The sequence below is a fragment of the Agelaius phoeniceus genome, chromosome 2, assembly GCF_051311805.1.
Source record: "Agelaius phoeniceus isolate bAgePho1 chromosome 2, bAgePho1.hap1, whole genome shotgun sequence".
NCBI classification, from domain to species: Eukaryota; Metazoa; Chordata; class Aves; order Passeriformes; family Icteridae; genus Agelaius; species Agelaius phoeniceus.
This window is the reverse complement of record NC_135266.1, coordinates 73,182,723-73,203,862: the sequence shown is the minus strand read 5'-3', so window position 1 is coordinate 73,203,862 and position 21,140 is coordinate 73,182,723. Positions and strand designations below refer to the sequence as shown.

General features: G+C 38.6%; 1 protein-coding gene across 1 annotated transcript in view; it reads right to left on the bottom strand.

The window, feature by feature from the left end:
• Nucleotides 1–21,140, bottom strand: part of MICU2 (mitochondrial calcium uptake 2) — a 135,624-nt gene that overhangs the window by 29,181 nt on the left and 85,303 nt on the right. The window contains exons 3-6 of the mRNA XM_054654374.2: nucleotides 9,895–9,926; nucleotides 9,707–9,782; nucleotides 5,048–5,095; nucleotides 1,093–1,175 (exon numbers count right to left, since the gene is read on the bottom strand). Coding sequence (XP_054510349.2) covers nucleotides 1,093–1,175; nucleotides 5,048–5,095; nucleotides 9,707–9,782; nucleotides 9,895–9,926 — 239 coding nt within the window. The remainder of the gene's footprint in view (nucleotides 1–1,092; nucleotides 1,176–5,047; nucleotides 5,096–9,706; nucleotides 9,783–9,894; nucleotides 9,927–21,140) is intronic.

Genomic DNA, 21,140 nt, shown 5'->3' with positions numbered 1-21,140 from the left:
TACACCACGACAAAGGTATCTGCAGGTTCAGTTAGGGGCTTCTGGAAACACTGTCTTGGAAAATTACCTAATTTGAAGAATTATATTCAAATAGTTCTACTAAGTCTAGAAGTATTTTTGCAACGTTTTAGAACAGATTTAAAGTATGACTCATTAATTGTAACCTTGCTAAGAGACAATTCACTGAAATAAAGGTGATAAGTGCAAAACATGTGAACAGCTATTCTATTATTAATTCAGAGTTTAAGGCTATGAAATTCACCTAAATAAATTTTTGCTAATTTCTCTATCAACAGGTCCATCTTTAAAAGTTTTAGATTTTAAGGTTCTCTAGAGTTTGGAGTTCATGATCAACTTTAACATCACCCTAGTGACTGAAAATATTTGAATCGTAGCAGCTATGTCAGCTTCTTATAAAATTGTCTCTCCACTTACCTCAAATATGAATTAAGGATCTGAAATAAGTTGAGGGATTCTATTAAAAATTATGATTGTTAATTCTGCATTCAACTTCTGACAAGAAGTACTTAGTTAGTCTCCTGTTAAATACTTAAAAGTTGAATAAGCTATACAATTAAAGCCTATTCTTAAAAACATCAGAGCAAGATTTTCTTAGTTTTTAAAGTATCTACCTTTCTGCCCATAGTTTAGATATAATATGGGAAAAACCCTGCTGTTTCTCTTCAAAGTGTGAATTGATAAAAACCTTTCTGCAACAGCAAGCAAAATACATAAAGACCAAAAGAGGATGGGGAATTGAAGAAATTGTTCAACATATTAAGAAAACAAAAGACTCTTCCAGATGATTATTTAAATTAGCTCATGGGATTAAGGGATATACACTAATTCCTACCTTCCCAGTAGCAGATATTTACTTACAATTCTAAGGTAACATTTATACAAGTGGATTCAATTATGATAAGTACTTCTATCATAATACTTCAATATGTGCTTCTTTTATATAAAATATTTTAGTAAGCATGTGATCATAGATGGGACTGAAAAATAGGCTTGATGATTTTAATGAATCTTCATTGAGCAAATATAACCCATGGATCTAATTAAAATTAAAATGTATGTAAATACACCTACCTTAAAGAATTCTTTCTTTTCAACTTGTTCATTGCCATCTGCATCCAACATTTTAAAGGCAATCTGAAGTCCCGTCTGGGGTTCTGCAACAAAGTGCAAAAGGACTTTATTGAAGATATCACACACTTACACTAGAACTCAAACACCAAATGTAAAATAAGCATTGACTCTGGTTCAGTTCTCCATTGTTATGTATACACATGGTATTTCCAGTGAACCATACACACCTCTTCCAATACAAGCAAACTGTTTAAACACCTTTTTACTATCATTTCAAGGGATAATTAATGCAATGGCAAAGTAAGAAATGCCAGCAGTGCCTAAGTACAAGCCATGAATGTTCATCTGACCCCAACAAAAATGCTGTATCTCTTACTGGCCAGATCTTAAGATGTTCCCAAAGGATGTATCTAAAATCTCACGTCACTTATGCAGTCTAGCTTTGCCTTTTTTATAAGAGCTCCTTTTCAGGTGAGAAGAGTGGAAAACTCCTTCTGGCCGTTTTTGACAAAAGCATGTTTTGTGTGACTCCCATCAAGATGATTTTTTTCAGGAATTCTACACATTTTTTCCCTGCACAATTTTTCCTTCCCCGAGTGGATGTTTCTTTTCAACGCAAAAATGTAATGAGTTCTGAATCTTGAAGACTCTATAAAAGCATGGTGTGTTTTGAGCTCCTTCCCACAATTTCCTAATCTTAATTTGCTTACAGGAGGCGGCCTTGAACATTGGCAGGCCCACACAGGAGCAGCATGCTGCTGAAATGTAGGTACAGTTCACTGTAGCAGCAAGCCCTTATCCCAGTAATCTCTGGAGCAGGTGAATTAATGCCACAACCCAGTCATATCAGGCATGGACTTTTTGTCTCCGGAATATATTGATGCTTCCAAGAACAATGCTGGACTCATGAGGGCAGCAAAGTAGTATCTCTAAAAAACTCCACTGCCTTCAGAGTTTTGCTTCTGAAAATATATTCTTCTAGTTGCATTCTGAAAAGTTCTATAACTTACTTTTTTTAAAGAGAATTTTTCTGCAAAGGGAACAAGTTAAAGAGATATCCCATTTCTTTCAAGTCATAACAAGATGGTTAAAAAGAGTACTATTTTTACATTTTAGAAATAACTACAACTTCATCAGTCAACTAATATTCTGTGTGAAGCAATCTTGTGATGCAGGGGTATTTTATAAATACCATTGCAATCTGCACAGCAGTGCTGTCCCCAGCAACTGGGTTGATTTAATACTCAAAACTGGCTTCCTTTCCATGGAAATGCCACATGCTAAATTTGTGTTACTAGTACAAGAGCAAGAAAAGGCTATCCAATAACATATTTAGAGAATAAAAGTAATTGATGTATTTAATAGCAATTCATACCATCTGTGTTCCAATTTTCAGATAAGAGAGCTGTTAGTGAAAATATAGACCTAAAGCTGCTTATACTGTTTAGAGATGACATACTTATCTGATATGATGTAACCCCAAAGGTATGTGTTTGTAAAATAAGCATAGTTCAAAGACTACCACAGATATATTTGTATTTAATTAGAATCAGGCAAAATTCCAAAATCTGAACAGAAGTGCTTCATCCTGGCTGTGAGTGCAGGTTAGACCTAGGTGCTTCCTTTCCTAATATTCCTGCATTGACCAAGCTGTCAACTTGTGTGACTGGGTAATTGAAACAAAGCTCTAAGTAAAGGTGACAGCTTCAGTTCCTGGGCTTCTTCACCAAGCAGGGCTCCATTAACTATTGCTAGAAATGAAATTCAATACAGCACTGGAGGAAAAAAGATAGTGATGACACAAGGCACACAGAAAAGAGAAAAGGAGGTCATGGGGAAAAAATAAAACCTTTGTGTATCACAAAATTACATTTTCAAGTTCAGTGTTTTTACAGACTCTGATTTTGTATGACAGGCAGCATGGAACCAGGAGTCTGATGACTCTTTTTCCATTTCCCTATTGCTCAGATGGTGACTTGAAAGTAATTTAAATATTGATGCCTCCTTTAAGAAATCTCACATTAATTCTCACTAGTGAGAGAGATAGGTTGTGTAACTTGGGGCTGACTGGCAGGGGATACTTGTTAGGCAAAGATAGAGGCACTAACACTTGTTGACATTTGCTTTCAAACTGATCAGTATGATAACCTTCTGTGTAACCAAAGCAGCAACATTACCACTGCATTTGTATCCTGCATTAAAAGGTGCCTTTGTTTTTGCAGTTCAATGCATTCCTATATAAATTCTGTGAAAAACAATGTTACTTGATTTTCTGGAGAAGTGGAACAACTTTCTCTGATACTGCTTCATTTCCTAATTGTTTCAGCCAATAATTCAGCATGAATTCACTTTCAGCTGCCATAAATTTCTAAAGAAATACAATCTTTGGCACCTATTTCTGCAACTTTAAGGTATTCTTCTGAAGTAATAATTTGGCTGTCATGGTTGTCCTTTTTTAATATAAATTCATCTTTTATGAGTTGCAATAAATATTTTAAAATCAGTATCCTACCTGGGCTAAACTCCTGTCTCTGATTTTAAAAGACACTTGAACACATGGTCAAGCAGTGTGTAGCATGGGACAGTCACCACTACTGAAGCAGTGTATTTGTATGTTAAAGCTTAATGCATATCTATCTATATATATAATTTAATACTGTGTAGTAGCTGAAGTTGTCAAAGAGATTATCCACCTTTCATGCTGTGCAACAGGAACTAATGTAGTTCTGCTAAGAAATGAGGTGAGCTGCAAAAGGGCCACTTGAATTGTGCAAGAGGCGCATAATGATAAAAAGGCTGGACATACTCTCTCCAGTCTGTGGAGAACAACATTACTTGTTCATACTACACCATGAGAGGGGGGATTTCCAGAGCAAGGAAAATTTGTCAATTTATTTAAAGCCGAGCCATGGATCTTGCAGCCATGGAAGTGATGAGGGTCACACGAGAGTGATGCCTCTACAGTCTGTCAGAAAAGAAGTGATTGTGTCCTTCTCTCCTTTCCCCATGCACTGATACAATAAATCTATTATGCTTTGTTGCTGAAAATGTTAGACTTGTATAAGTCAGTTAAACAAGACTGCATGTGGACTATTCTGTGGACTATTCCATGGACATGCATATGGACTTCGCTACTGCTCTCGGGGTCTTGCCATGTAATGCTCATTGACACATCTGAAATCCTGGTGGTTTTAAGCACCACCTACACAGCAGAACAAAACACAGGGTGGCAAGCATGGCATGGAGAAAGTACCAGACAATCCCAGGTCACTTCCATGCACAAAACCAAACAATGCCTGTTGCTTGTAGATAAAGCAAGTACGAAACAAAAGTTGTTTTAAAAAAAAGTGCCTGAGTGAAAAAGGAAGGAAGCAAAGGAGGGGGGCTGAAATACATGTACAATACTTGGAGGAAATAAAGCCAAAAGGAAGAGAGGATAAAGAAAAGGGACTTTAAAGGCAGACAAAAAGACACTGAAGAATTCTGCTGTTTATGTATTGCAGCCATTGCAAATCTGAACACAATAAAAACAGGCAACAACCTGAGACACTACAACAGTTTTTCACACCCCTGCATGAGCTATATTGCTAATGTCTCATTGTCCAAAATGACTAAAACTACTATTCAGAAGAAAAATTATTCCTCTTCCCATCCAGTTCTTCTTCCCCTTATTATGTGGTTCTGTAATCAAAGTCTCCACCCTCTCAAAGGATTTCAAAAGACTTTTCTGATCCCATAGTGCAGGAAGTACCATGATTTTTGAAGTATTGCTATGTGCCAATGATGACATTGATTTCCATTTATATTAATGCATTGTCACCCTACATATAATAGTTTTTTATGTTTTACTACAAAGCAGAAATTTAGAAGCTAAAGAATATCAGAAGAAAAGTTCTTGGTAAACTGTTAGCAGCTGAGTATTTGTGCCTATATATTTTAAATATATAATACTTACTTGTAAGAATTGTCAGCAAAAACAGATACTCTGCATAAGAGATCAACCCTGAAAAAAAAGTTTAAAAATTATTTGTGGAAAACCCCAAAAACTTACAGCAAAATTTGAGAGATTAAATCTTAGAAATATAAAAAATTGTAGTTTGATGTTTTATTAAATACCTGTATAAAAGTAAGCAAAGTTACTATTTAATAAATTTTTCACTTCTGTTTTTAGTACTCTGAAGGTAAAATTCCCTAACCCCAGACTCATCAATGTTCATGTCTAACCAAGAAAGTAAGGTTTATTTGGTATTAACAAAAGGCCTACACTAAATCTTTGGATTCTCACTGAAAACATTCAATGTTTATATAAAAGGCAAATAAATTAAATGTGCTTTGTCACATTTAGTACCTGGGAGGAGAACTACTCTACCATTACCCTGAAGGATCAAAGTCCTCCATCTTTTGGCAGGCTCGCAAAAGGCGGAGAATAGCTTGCCTCTAATTCTCAAGGGAACATGGCAACACGCAAAGCTGCCAAGCTGCTAGATTGTGCTGATAGTACTGCTGGGCCCTGTGCCAAAAGGAGGCTTCTTTTTTATTTTTTTTTTTTTTTTGGAACATGTCCTTTCTACAAGGTGAAAGTATTTTCCCCCCTTTTGAAGGAAAATTCCAGTGTTTTCTTTTGAAATACCGCCTTAAGTGAAAAGCCTGAACAAACACAAAGATGTGATAGCGTCAAAATAGAGTGTGCAAGCTAAAGATAGAGAGTGCAGAATGAGGGTGGCTAAACAACAGAATCTGAACCATCTGCCCTGCAATAATGTTTGGGGAAAAAATGTAAAGGGCTTTTTTATAAATCACTTTTCAAAATAACTGAGCTACTTTTAACTTGTGAGCTAAACATTGTATAATGCTGAAGCTGCTTAAAATAATGAAGTTCAAACATGCCTATCTGTGCAAAGATAAACTATTTTTGTAATTTATATTTAGTTAATTGATAGATAAGGAACCCACTTAAGCTTCAGTGATAAACAATTAGCTTCTGATAAACTACTATGCAGAAGCAACAGCATTTGTATTTGACCTCAGATAGTGACTTAACACTTCTAAGTACCAGAGCTCAGAAATATTAAATTGCTAAATGCAAGAGTCTGAAAATACGAGAACAAGTCTTAGCTAAAGAGAGGTCTAATTCTGATCCTGTTGCCAACACACTCTGGTTCTGTCTCTCAGCTTTCCTCTCCATCCATTCCTCTCCACTATTTACTCTATTATCCTACATGAATGGTGTATATCAGCACAGTACTACAATCATACAATACATAGTGAAAATAAAAAATACTTTAATCTCAAAGACATAGTCTTGCTTATAAGTTTTAGCATTTCTGTCATTGCAAGAATGCAAATTATTATCTTAATTGCTGTAAAACTTGGAGTTGTATTCTTAGATTAAGCATCTAGGTTTTCTACAAGTTTGAAATCAAATAAGCAGAGAAAGCACTCCTGTCCCAATTTTTTTAGCTTATATGCCTAAGACAAGATTAAAAAAGGAAAAAAGGATAGAAACAAATAGGTGGCAAAAAGAATCAAGCAAATAGTGTGATAAGTAGTGATCAAGATTCCTAATTTTGCTTTGTGTGTGACACAGCAAAAGAATGATTAAAGGAAGAATTTTAAGGAAGACAAGGAGGTAACTTCTCAGGTCTGTACAGAAAACACCTCCCTGTCAAGGACTGCAGTAACCACCAAGCAATGAAGGAGGCCATTACTGGGCAGAGAGAAGTGGGACTCTGTCCCTCAGCTGTCTTGAGATTTTCTGCATGGGATAATCTAAGGAAAACCTGGAAGCTGAAGACAAGTGGTTTATGCTGGTAAAACAGAACAAGGAGATCCCAGTGTGGGGATACAAAATTAAGAGATGAGACACTCAAATAAACTGTGGAAAAAAATGTGTTTATCAAAGCCTTTGAAAGGATATTAACATGGCAGATTATAGTTGTAAAAGTCTGAGAAAAAATAAAGTTGTAATAATTGAGATACAAAATACTGAGTCCCTGGAGAGTTTTAGCTTTATAGCTAGACAGGGATCATTATACCTTATAAAATTTTGCAGAAAGAATCTGCAAAATTTTTATGGAGATGGTAAGATGTGAAGAAAAGATCAGTTTGAAGACACCACCCTGCTGATTGGCTCAAGGGAGAAGCACCTGAATTGAAGAGGGCTGGAAAGTGAAGCTTTGCAAGAAATGGTGGGAGTTTTCATCATCTTACTGTAATCTAACTGAAAAGTTACTATAGTGAAATGGGTAAAAAAGGTTAATAATAAAAATATGTAGAAATATTCTGTATTATTCTTTAAAACCTGACTTAATGATCTAAAGAAAATTCAGAGCCTGACTGATATTTTCTGGAAGACTGATGGCACTAAAATAATTTATCATAAGATTTTTAAATTTGTGGACTCATTTCCATTAAAAAACTTACTTTAATTTTATTGTCCTATATGCAGTGAGCGGCCAACTTACTTCATTCATAAAGTAAATAAAATATTTTGGTAATTTTCTTTTTTACTCTACAGAAATCATTACAAAGGTACTCAAAAGATGTAACATAGCAAACTCAAAAAACCCCAAATAAAACAGCCCACTGAAAACTAAATTATTATCCAAGCACAATTTAAAAGAGAAAAGCTTCACACACTGTTGAATGACTCAGCATACTTGCAGCCAAGAATATGAAGTTTGCATTGGCAAAATACTGTCATTTTCTAAAGCTAAAGGAACCTTCCCTAACCCTCCCTAGAAATATCTGTTCTCAAACTTACTAACAAATGCTGACAGTACAATATCCTTATTGCTGAATTAATCATAAGTATACCTACAAAATATGACACAGATTTTAAAACTGCCCACTAGAAGGCAGAATCCCCCAGCATTACATTTTACAAACCAGACTGATGGCAGTTTTCTGTCTCCTTTACATTTAAATAACAATTTGAAGGTAGCTAAAATAACCTCAGCTAAACAGTTGGACAGGGGTAGATTAATTATTCTGGTACTTGTAAAAGCATAAATATTTTTATTTTTAAACTGTGATAATAATGCATCTCAAAGCAAAAGCATCAAAGTCACTAAACAGGCATCATGACCAAAAATTGTAAAAACTCTTGAGTGTTGTGGGGACATATGGATGACTGCACTGAATATTTTTACATCGCCTCAAACTCCTACCTGGCCTTTGAAGGACAGAGATTCAAACACACAGTACTAAGCAAGGGCAGATCTTTGCCAGAATGCAGAAGACACCAACTCTGAGTGTATCACTGAGCCCACTTTGTGCCAAGCACTCAGCTGGGAGACGTGCTATAAGAGGAGGCTGCATTGATTTGCTGTTTTCAGTTTCTCTTTGTGGATTCCTGGTTTTCCCAGGCAGCATGCTCTGGGGATTTGCAGTGTCCATCACTAGAAAAAGAAAGGCTCTAAAAAGCAGGTAAAGAGAGAGAATATCCAAAAATTCAAGACTGAGAATACTTTCAGCTAAATCCTAGGAAAGCATGTGATGATTGGAAAAGGCAGGGAATGACTTTACAAAATCCAGCCTCTCCTGGGATAGGAAAAAATTGTTAATTTGTTCAGAGATGTTTCAGGGCTTTTGGGGTATGCTTTCACGGGCAGACTGACAAGCAAGGCACCCAGCTGGAGACCTTTGCAGGTCTGTAAAAGGATGCAAGAAATGAACTGCAGGCAGAAGAGGCTGTGAGACTGAAGGGTAGGTGAAATGCTGCAGGGTGAGATTGAGAGCTGCTCTCTTGGCACGAGCTTCCAGCCCTGTCTGAGGATCTGCGGTGCATGGAGAGAGCATGGCTCATGCTGGCCAAGGAACTGCAGCAGTGCAACAGCAGCTTTATTTTCCAGAAACATCCACAGGATAAGAGATTCAGGCTGAACTGTATGATACAGAAAGTTTGTGAATAGGTGCTGTCGGTCTTTCTCATTAGTTTGGGAATTTTGGTCTTTTGTTACTGTGAAATGGTTAATTGCTCATCTATTTGGTTTTCTTGATCCTCTTGTTTGTTTTCTCTCTTCAATTAATTTATGTTAATGAGATGTTTATTTGGTGTTCTTTAATCCCCTGTTGTTACACTAACAATATCCCCACTCTTAGTTTTCTCTCTTTATGTAGTTCAATATAAAGTGGAAATTCTGGGTGAAAAGAAAACAAAGCACATCAACACTGTGAAGGGTCACAGAGCTCCCAAAGAGGGAGAAATAAGTTCAACTGCTCTTGGAATCAGGGATACCAACTTAATATAACTAGGTACAAGTTTTATTTTTATTCGTAGTTTCCATGCATTTAAGTTATATAGAGGAACAGTCAGGTTATTAACAAAAAGTCCTAAAAGTCCATTTTGTGTTCAAGTCATCCCTTTAACCCTTTCCTCTTCCAAGTAGGCTTTTCAGTTTCTTTCACGTCTCCTCCTGCACTTAAGAAGGCTTTCAACTCCCAGCTTCTTTACTCTCTCTTGTATAAATGAGAGATTTGCCAAGGAGGCAGCTACTGGCTAGATGAGGATGAAATAAAATCCATGAAAACCTCTTTAAAAATACATTCAGCACATACCATACAATGAGATAAAAAGCAAGATTTATTTTGCATTATCAAAAGTGCTCATTACCTTTATCACCAAGCTCTCTAAAAAAGGTTGGTCCTGGTTTAGCTTTGGCAACATGCAGCAGTGCAGCATCTACCTCCTTTAAAGACACAAACAAGAAAATATAAAGCCAGTTTTGAAAGAGAGTTAATCACTTCAGTAACAGAAAGAATGCAAGTTCTTTTGAAGAAGGAAAGGAACATTTTGCTTACCTTTTTTGTCAGTTTCTTGGCTGAGGCTTTGCCTATAATAAAAAAAAATCGTCATCATTCAATAACAAACTGACTTTGAACTTTGATCAGGTTCTGTGGCATTTCTTCAGATTTTTATGGGAAAATACTAAGTAATATGAAACAGAATATTTTGCAACAGACAGTTTGTTTCTAATTCCCATAATGATCATGAAAGGACAAGATTTAAAAATAATATGAGCAGTCTGTTCAAATGTTATCTCAGCCTAGATTAAAGCACAGCCCACTTTCATATTGATGACCAACTTACTAGTATGACTTCGCATACTGTGAGCTACAAATGTCACACAGATTCCAAAGCAAGACTACACAGCAAGAAACAGCTGTAGTATTTACAAAGGGATTTCCATGCACACATGAGAGTCCTTGAAGTGCAGGTTGAGTATGTGTAAGCTAAGAAATACTAAAAAAAAAATAAAATGTTGATGCTTCTATTAAGCAGAAGTAAATTGAACAATTCTGCTTTCTGAAAGAGCATCAGACAAAAACCATGCAAACTGCTAAGTGTTGCTTAGCAGGTTCAAGTGTATACACTTAAATAGGGGAGCCACTGGCAGTAGAGGTTATGCTCCTGTGCAAATCACATGTTTGAGGAGCTGCAATGTATCTGTAGGTATGTATGTAGCTGCAATGTATCAAGAGTGGAATATTCCAGCTGGTTAGGCAGGGATCACAAAAACCCTATGGTCAGGGACCAGCAGGAGCTGTGCATGTCCCTTCTCAGTCTATCTCTTCAGCATCTCTCATACAATTCTCCAAACCCTGCTGTCCTTCACTCTTACCTCTCAGCCCATCACGCTCTTCCTTCATCACCATTTCCTCTGGATTCCAGCCAGCCATTCCCTCCTATCTACTCACACTGAGTAAGCACAAACTGAGCCACTTGGATGTGCTCTGTGGACTGGTGCCCCTGTGTGCAGCAGCCTGCTTTGCTCCACACTGTCTCCAAGGCTACTTTGCTGTTTCACAGGCATTTTGCATCCAAAGGGTCACCAGTGCAGCACCACTATCTGGAAATGGGCATGATGGAGGCAGCCTGGTGGGCAGCTGTCAACAAACATCTACCAAGCATTTTCACAGGCCCATAATTTGGCCAGATGGAGGTGCTTTGTCAGTAAAATAGTGAATTTCCACAGCACTGGCAAATGGCACGCCCAGCTGCAAGGGGTCTCCACTGGCAACTTTTGCCTTGGAACATCTCAACCAGCAATAGCTCATTTTTCAGCACAGGCAAACCAGTACCCTGGCCTCTGCTCCCTCAATTAGCAGTAACAGTTTTGCTGATAAATTCCTCTCCTCACATCCCCTCCCCCAAATCAGCCTAAGGCAGACACCTGGCACATAACATTTCAACACAAATGTTTAAGTTTGACAAAAGTTATAAGCAACTAAAATTAGGGTTTTAATACTGGAGTGTTGAGTGACCCCAGCAACAGGTGCAGCCAGTACCACCTGTTACTGTGGATGAATTCATTTTTGTGCAATGCCTATACATACATTAACACCCATATACAGGCACATCTATAAAGCTCCATAGGTAGAGCTTACCTTTTAAGTAAAACAATGCATGAAATCCTCTACTTTGCTTCATTTGAGACAAAAGAAGTCAGACTAATAACATACTGGGGAAAGCAGCAACAATAGCTACATCCAGTAAGGCTGAGTCCTGAGCAGTGTGATGTAACACCACAATTTCATCTAACAGCAGTCCCTGCTGCAGAGCATTGTCATGAATGGCTGCTAAGCAAATTAAGTGATTTAGATCTCAGCTTTGAAATGTCACTGCTTCTGTACAGCACATGTCAATGTGAAACTGAACTGAAACTGTTTTTTTGGCCCTATCAGACCCACCTAGAGAGCAGCCTTATCGAAGGGAATGAATCAGGCTGTAGGTCTGCAAAAAAGGGTATCTGAAAGAAAGGGAAAACCACCCTGCAATGTTTTTCACTGTACATGCTCCTTGTACTTGATGTCTGCACTAAAGCCAGCCATATACCCTTATGTAGTTAACAGCAGCCCCATTCCTTTGATTCTCCTGGTGATCCCAAGAACATCACATCTGGGTCAGCACCTGCTACCACAGCAGTGTACTGGAGAGCAGCCTTTTGCCAGCATCCAGGAGGATGATGAAGAGAGACAAGCTGAACTTTGTGAGCTGGAACAGCAAAGGCATGGTTAAGTGATGCAAGGTAAGGAGAAAGCACTGGGAGCTACAAGCTGATACAATAGCCAGCCAAGTTTGTGAGGCTGTACACTTGCTTGAGTGTTTTTGTGTTTCTCTCCTTTGTGTTGCATTCAGCACAACAACGCTGAAACTCCTCAGCTACACGGTTTTGAGGAACAACATATCCTCACTGAGAATTATCAGATCTTGATAAAGATTAAGAAAGGGAAGGGAAGTCCATTGAAGACGTACAGACTCTTCACCAGCCAGCACTTACAACTGCAACTGCCTAGAGCTCACAGAAATGGCTGTGGCAGCCATCAACATCTGCCCTCCTGCATCCAGCCACAGCCACCCTCCAGAGGACATTTAAGATGTTGACTGACCTCCTTCAGAGGCGAAAAGACAGTAACAGCAATGATAGAGATGCTCATGCTACCCTCACATGGGGGAAAGGACTGGTAGAGCAAAAGAAGTCTTTGCTGAGTGGCAGAAGAGGGAGAGAAGAGTCACAAACACCCCAGGATGTGGTGAGAGGCAGCACCAGCTGGGTTGGAATTGGTCCTTGCAGCAACTGGACGAGAAGCAGCTGCTAAAGTAAGACAGGAAAAAAGGCAGGAGGGAAAGGCACAGATTGAGAGAGAAACAAAGAGATTTCTACTTTTCAAAGCAGTAAACACAGTAAAGTAATAAATATGGACTCTCTTAATAGTGCTCTTCTCACATGGGCAGATGTCAGCAAGCATGTGCACTGGAGGGTAGGAATCTTTTGGAAAAAACACTCTGACACTAGGGACAGTAGTGTTATCTTTCACACTGGGATTTGTGTAAGATATTAGAATACAGTCTTACAATAATATAATAAATTAAACTGTGGAATGAGTTTCCTCCAATAATTATTTTAATGTTTTCTAAGAATTACATCCAGTTATATTTCATTGGTACTGTCACCATATAAAATAATGTGTGAAGACGCAAATCTCTGTTTTCACCAGGAAACATACTTCTTGAATGCTAATTTAGCTCTTGGTGCTTATTTTCTCAATTTATTTACTTCTTAACAGTGAGAACCCTTTAAATACAAAAAAGGAAAGCTCTATTAATATAAAATGTACAGCCCTCTGAGGAATCAGGTCTTTTAAGACCTTGTCTAAAATAATTAGGAGAATGTTAACTCTGCTCTGCAGAAGATGCATTACAAAGGTTTGACCAGTTTTCTTACCCAGCTTGTACACTGAAGAAAATAAGTGCCTCTTTCTTCCTATGAATTAAATATTGGTGCTGTGGTTCCTCACACATGACTACAATACATCAGGATCTTAGTTTCTCTCTGAGGACTACAGGCAATAGATGTAATTATTAGGGACTATTTAATCTAAAAAGTAAAAGATCTGCATGATTCAATTTTCTTTAGTTTTATTATTTTACTTTGATAGATTCTTACTAATTGGAAAATTAATGACATAGTACCAAACTTATTTGTAGCAGTTAGTCTTACTTTGATATGAAAAAAAAGAAACTTGGAATTTTTATTGTTTTGAACTTGATTGAATGAGAACTTTTTTTTTCCTACAGACCTGCCACAACTATGCTGGAATGCTGGTTTAAAGGACAGTGAGTATTTTCAAGGGTCTCTACATATTTTACAGATGCAATCATCTAATTTTCACCACCTACAGCATATCCATGAAACAATGAGGTACAGAGGCTCTTTTCATGGACAAAAAGGCATTTTAACTTTTTCAGTTGTATGAATACTGAGTCTGCTTATAAACACACAAATTCTGTGCCATTAGCCATGAAAGTTACTTGACAACTGTAATTAAGAAAACACTGCCAAGAGCAGCTCCATCAGTCTTCATTTGCCCTTGGCAAATCTGGGTATTTTGTCACATTTCTTACAACAGAAGTGTTTCCATCATCTATGGGTTTTTTTCACTAAGATGTAGAATGGACCTGACATCAGTGTTAGGATTACTGTTAGGAAAGGGCTGAATTTAACAAGGATGGACTTGCACACACAGTAACACCCTTTTACACCTGTAAAGCTAAGGACCGGCTTAGATCTGACAAAAGATGTTTAGATTCAAAGAATGAGCAAAATCACGAATATCAACAACTCTAACAACAATAATCAAAGGACAAAGTAAAAGTAGTTACTACTACTTGCAAGAAAACATGATTTTACATGTCTGCAACATTGTCTTATTTTTGTAATATGGAAATTTAATTTAAATTTTGAATCAATCTTTCTCCACAGCCTGAAATTCAAATGTGAACAGTATAAAATATGTATCCTTTCCTAGAAGAACAAACTCCTGTCCTTTTCATCAGTAAAGTCACTAAGAAGGTTTGACCCGAATCTCTTTTTAGCTCCATTTCAAACAGACAAAATTACAAAAATAAAAGAAAAATTGACCTTCCAGCTTTTTAATTTTGGATGGCATTCATTGCTATCTTTGCTGAATATTGACCTTGCAGGTTCAAGGTCATACTGAGGTATTATAAAACCATTTGTTTTTTTATGAAAAATTAGGATGAGAATAGCATTAAGTGTATTCACAATTGAAACAAACTCTCATTCTCCAAAATGATGAGTGAAACAAACCTTTTAAATGGGATAGGTTTTCAGCACAGTCCTAATTTGAGGATCACAGCATTTTAAAAACCACACCCACTGTATGCAGCTCATGCTGTGGCCTTTACAGCAGAGCCCACCCTGCAGCCTTGCCTGCCATGGGAACGAGGATTTGCATTTTTTCCTTTTAACTGGCTGCCAGCTTTCACGCAAGCTGAACTCTGAGAATCCTGCACCAGAGAGCTGGGTTAGATAAGAGTCGTGTATGTTGATTTCCTTGGGGAGATGATGTTAAAATTTCTGTTTAAATTAGCCTGAAATAGAAGATCTTTGACATTCAATAGCTTGCATTTCATTCTCAGCTCTCTTAGATAATTTTAATGATACTGGACAAGTATGTTATATTAACAAAGTGTGCCTTTTTTAACCTACCTTATTTTTGTTCTCATTCTTTGAAGCTCTTCTATACATTTATAAAGTACTTACTGTTAATGAAACCAATAAAGGACAAAAATTCAAGCTAGTAATTATTTCTTTAAGGCCTCCTTTTGAAGTAATGGTGATGTTGGAGATAAATGAAGGATAGCAAAAAAAATTTAGGCTTTTGAGAGCATGACAAACCAAGTGGTCAAATTGCTATGCTAGCTCCTGGCAAACCAATATCTGAATAATAAATGAGCATGCAATTTAAATGAATTAAGAATCTACTTCAGCTAGAAAGCTTTTACTGAACTACTGCATTGCTCCATTGAAAGATAATTGATAATAGTAATTTCAATCACATGAATTAGTAAAGTGAACCACCTGAATTGAATTCAAGTATGCCCAGTGGAAAAGGCAATTTGCAATAATAGAAGCTTCTGCTATGCTTTACAAAACAAGCTTTGCATCTGTCCTTCTTTACTTAAAGCAATCGTCCCTCTGAGGAAACAAGAAATACAGAGTGCTGGGATGGGGCCAGCACTGGCAAATCTCCATTTCAGAAGAGCAGTTGCATCAGAGCAAGTCAATACCAGGAGGTTTCTCAGTGAGTCAGGCAGCCCGGGGTAAAAAGGATGGGATGCTGATGCAGGGAGGAAACATCAAAGGATGACACCGTCTTTTAGTAAACTGAAACAGACAAAAGAATTAAGATAAGCAAGTTTTCAAAACCTCTTAAAGACACTATGGCACCAAGTCACCAGGAGCTCCAAAATAACCAAAGGCACCAGGGTAAAAGCAGATGCTGTGGTGCCTAGTACAGTGCTTGCAAACAGCTCAGTCCTCACTGGAACTGTAGCAGAAGTCTGTGGGAATGGCAAGGAGAGCAGGGGAACGCGTTCTCCTTAGATTTTATCCAGGGAAAGTGACATACTCCCAGATCCGCTCTCTTTCTAAGAATGTATCCGAGCTGCAGATAAGGAAAAGATGAGAATATGTTCAGACTTCCAAGCTTACCACAAGACTTGTACTGCAAGGACATACAGCATACAGAAAGTCACCTCTCCCAGACAACTGGAGCAGTCTCACAGGCCTGTAAGGGCAGCTCTGCAAAGGGAGCATGTGAGGCAAGCTAAGACTTCATGTGAAACACACAAGCAGCAAGAAGCCAAGCAGAGAGCACAACTGCAGCTGAGCATTTCCCCAGCAGGAGAGGCTGCCAGTCCTCTGGGCAGGCAGAGCTCAGCACTGGAGGGAGCATCTGGAAAAAAAAAAGTGTCATGTGAAATGCAAGTTCTCAAACTCCCAAATAAGCACCTCATGCTTGGTTCCTCTGGCTTCATTTAGATGTCTAAAAATTAGGTGCCTAAATCTGAGTTAGTGATCTCTGTGGTGCTTTGCTGTAACTATGATGGTGTGAGGACATACCCAGAAAAAGATTTATAATTAACTCTGAAATCTGCTGCTCCTATTTCAGATGTGAGGAAGAGCTCATATGCCCAAAAGCTTGTCTAATTTTTCCAACTTAGAGCAACTGGTCTAATAAAAGATATTATCTCTTTCTGCAAACTTATCCTGACTAATGACCTTAGGCTGCCTTTACAGTCAAGGGAAAGAAACAGACAGAGAAAGGACAATTTATTCCAGGTTGAGACAGGTGTCCAATGCAGGTTTTGCACTTATCAGTTTCCTTTTTATAAAGAAATGCTACAATTACTTCCTCTGACCTGACACTCAGCTTTTATGCATGTGAGTTGAGCAAGTGAATCCTTCTGCATGCGACCAGATAACTCACACTATGACTGCTTTCTGTATTTGTTACATCTGTAATCTGTTTTTTCCAATCTCCTATCTAGCAGCCCAATGTTAGCAGTGCTAAGGGCATGTATTCTCTGTTTTAATAAGAACTTAATCAGATGCAAGGACAAAGTTTACTACAGTTCAAGAGATGGAATGGCTGCACAATTGCAGCAATAAAGTCTTATAAAGGACAACTAAGCTACGTGGAAGGAGCTGTACCCATAATACATATTTCTGAGACCAGAAGGGTAGAGAACAATTTCTGCAACTTACAGAGAACACTATGCAGTTCAGACTTTTGGGATTGATGGCATTTCCAGACTCTGCACAAAACCATAGTCCTTCCCACAAAGAGCAGGCAAGCAGAACCACAACCCCCAAAAATTCCTGTTACAATTTTTAAGATTGTAGTCAGTGTTATCTAGCAAAGAGAACAGTATAAGCTAGACTATGCCTTCAAGAAGACTCAATTAAGGAACTTTGATCCAGCTCTGAACTAAAGAAGGTTTAATTTGTGAATCATCACTCTCCTTAAGTCATCATCTCCTATTGTTAGCAACACCTAGATTTTAAATACTACAGTGTCAGAGCACATTCTAGATTAGGATGCTAATGTCAGACGAAGATAAACTATTATGACAGCCTCCTAGCACTAGAGGTCTAGTGCTGTTCCTCTCCTAGGGAGCATTGGAAGTCATGATCCCTGGCCTAAGGGTTCTGCCATCTACTTTATGGCTAGAGAAGATTATGACAGAAGAACAAATAAAGAGAGGTAAGGACAACAACAGTGAAATGACACAGTTAAAAATCTGACTGTATACACAACTCTATCAACTTGCATCTTAATTATAAGCAGAGATTAATTTGGATTCAGAATGAAAATGTGTGCAAATCATCCCAAAATTAAAATGAAGGAAGAAAAGGTCAACATCCTAAGAAAGCCAGAAACTGATTCTTATCTCATTATGCAAAACTTGATTTAAACTTATGTGCTCAAAATAAAGGCCCCATTACCACACTAGCAACTACTCCTTTTGTTTCATTCAGCTACTTCCTTTACAATATGTATTCTGAAGATCTTCCCTGTCATGAGAAACTGTTACTTTTCACATGCATCTTACAAAGTGCAAACTCCCTCCCCTCCCCCTTCCCCCCCCCCCCCCCCCAACCAGTTAAAGACTAAGCACAAGAATACTAAAGATTGCTTATTACAAATTGGGTTCTCTTGCTGGCAAACATAACTGAAGTGCCACGTGGAGAATTCTTCCATTGTGTGAGAATGTATCATTAGGATAAAGCTACCTTACTAACCCTGGAATAAGAAAAAAGAGGACATGTCAGAGAGGACCATCTTTTCCACTTTTTTGCTCTGATGCAATTTATCCCCTAAGCACAAACAGCAAATCATTTCAAGCTATGTCAAAGTATGTGAAGTAACTGTATGGTTTATTTGTCTTTGATGTGTACTGAATACTCCAACATGAAAGAATTACAGATAACAATGCCAGAAGTAACCACATGGGTCAACGAGGGTCAACCACTTTGTCCTATTGCTCCCAATAGACTTTGACTCACGCATTATCTCATCAGTTTAGGTGCACAAAAATACATGTTCACACATTTGAAAGACAGTATAAATACTAAAATTTGTTTGGAAAATGGCCTCAAGTTGCACAAGGGGAGGTTTAGACTGGAAACATTTTTTTACTGAAAGGGTTGTCAAGCATTGGAACAGGCTGGCCAGGGAAGTTGTGGAGGCACCATACCTGGAGGTACTTAAAAGACATGTGAATGTGTTGCTTAGGGACATGGTTTAGTGGTGGACTAGGGTTGGAGTCTGAGTTAATGGTTGGATTTGATGATTTTAAAAATCCTTTATAACATTAATAATTCTATGATTCCATGATTTGGCTTCAAAACACAATGGAATCACTAAGGTTGGTAAAGACCTCTAAGATCATTGAGTCCGGCTGTTAATGCAGCACTGCCAGGTCCGCCAGTAAACTGTGTCCCCAAGTGCCACATCCACAAGTCTTCTGATCACTTTTGGGGATGGTGATTTTACTGCTTTTCTGGGCAGCCTGTTCCAATGTCTGACCACCCATTAGCTGAAGAATTTTTCCCTAGTACCCAGCCTAAACCTTCCTTGGTGCAATTTGAGGCCTTTTCCTCTTGTCCTGTCACTTTTTACCTGGCAGAAGAGGCTGACCCCACCTGGCTGCACCCTCCTGTCAGGCAGCTGCAGAGAGTGATGAGGTCCCCCTGAGCCTCCTTTTCTCCAGGCTGAACACCCCCAGCTCCCTCAGCTGCTCCTCACAGCCCTTGTGCTCCAGAGCCTTCCCCAGCTCCGTTGCCCTTCCCTGGACACGCTCCAGCCCCTCAATGTCTCTCTTGCACTGAGGGGCCCAGAACTGAGCACAGCATTGGAGCTGTGGTCTCAGCAGTGCTGGGTACAGGGGGACGGTCACTGCCCTGCTCCTGCTGGCCACACCTGGCTGATCCAGGCCAGGATGCCATCGGCCTTCTTGGCCACCTGGGCACACTCTGGATCCTGTTCAGCTGCTGTTGACCAGCACCCCCAGGTCCTTTTCCACCAGGCAGCTTCCCAGCCACTGCCCCCAGCCTGCAGCACTGCCTGGGGCTGTTGTGACCCCAGTGCAGGACCTGGACTTGGCCTTGTTGAACATCATGCAATTGGTCCTGGCCCTGTGATTCAGCCTGTCCAGATCCCTCTGCCTTCCTGCCCTCCAGCAGATCAATACTCCCACCCAACTTGGTGTCATCAGCAAACTGACTGAGTGCCCTTGATCCCCTCATCCAGATAATCAATAAAGATATTAAACAGGGCTGGCCCAAATACTGATCCCTGGGGAACACCACGTTGTGACCGACCCCCAGCTGGATGTAACTCCATTCAGCACCACTCTCTGGGCTTGGCCATCCAGACAGTTTTTTACCCAGTGAATAGTGCACCCACCCAAGCCATGAGCAGCCAGCTTCTCCAGGAGAATGCTGAGGAAAACAGTGTCAAAGGCTTTTCCAGAGTCTAGGTAGACAACATCCATAGCCTTTCCCTCATCCACTGGGCAGGTCAAAAATTGGTGAAATGAATTCAACTCCTTTGTTTGTGAAATAGTTTGCTTCTTAAACTTATTCGTCCAAACACAAACTTTAGGATATTGTAGATATTGCTTATTCCTAGTGGAACAGAAAGAAAAAAAAAATCTAATTATTTACTGATGAAGTAATTTAAAATTTTAAAAGTAAAATTAGAAATATTAAGTGAAAAAGTTTTATTTATTAATGGTATCAGCATGAAAAATGCACTGGTTACTCTAATTCTCTTCAGATAAAGGACATTTATTGTGCTTGTGTCCAAGCAGTAAACAGCTGACATATCAGTGCATCTAGGCAATTTAAATTACTGCAGTGGGTAAGCAACCAGGAGCATTGACATTTCACATAAATTGCATGGGTTCTCAAGAGTACTGTAAATATAAATAGTACTTAGATCCAGTTTATGTAGAAGCTTACTTTTTTTTACTGGTTTTCCTGTTTCACCCTATCACATATCAAAATTATTTACACCATCATTAATACTTTCTCTTTTGTTATGTATTGTATTTTTTAAAAAAGATTTATTTCTACAACAGCAACATGAGGTAAAAGGTCTTAGAAATATTGCAAAAAATACTCAAAGGGGTGACAGCTGATTAGAAAAGGATAATGGAATTTTCCTAGAAATATCAGTCTGGGAAACTGTCATTCATCATATTATAGCACTCCCTAGTCATATCTTTAGAAGAAAAAAAAAAAACAACCAGAGAGAAAGAGGCGGCTGATGTTTTTCTATACTGCTATTGCAAAATCTGGAAATCTCAACAGCAGGATGTCTGATTTCTATTGCTGCACTATTCTAATGATGGTGGTAATCATAATTCATTCTCCTAGCGCCTTGTCCTTCCATCAGATCTTTAGAAATTGAGGCCTTCAGGGCTGCCTTACATCCCCCACAGAGCAAACACATCCTTTTGAACATCTTATTGTTCTTATTTCCTTCCCAGTGGTAACATTCTAGGGAATTTATTACAGGCAGCACCTTTTTGGTGACTGTGAAAGATGGTCTCAGGAGTTTCTGAGAAGCTTGTGGGAAAACCCATGAAGTGGGGTTCCCCCATGTTTAAGGGAAATTCCCTCACTCACAGAATAGCTGAAGTTGGAAGGGAGCTCTGGAGGTTATTGCAG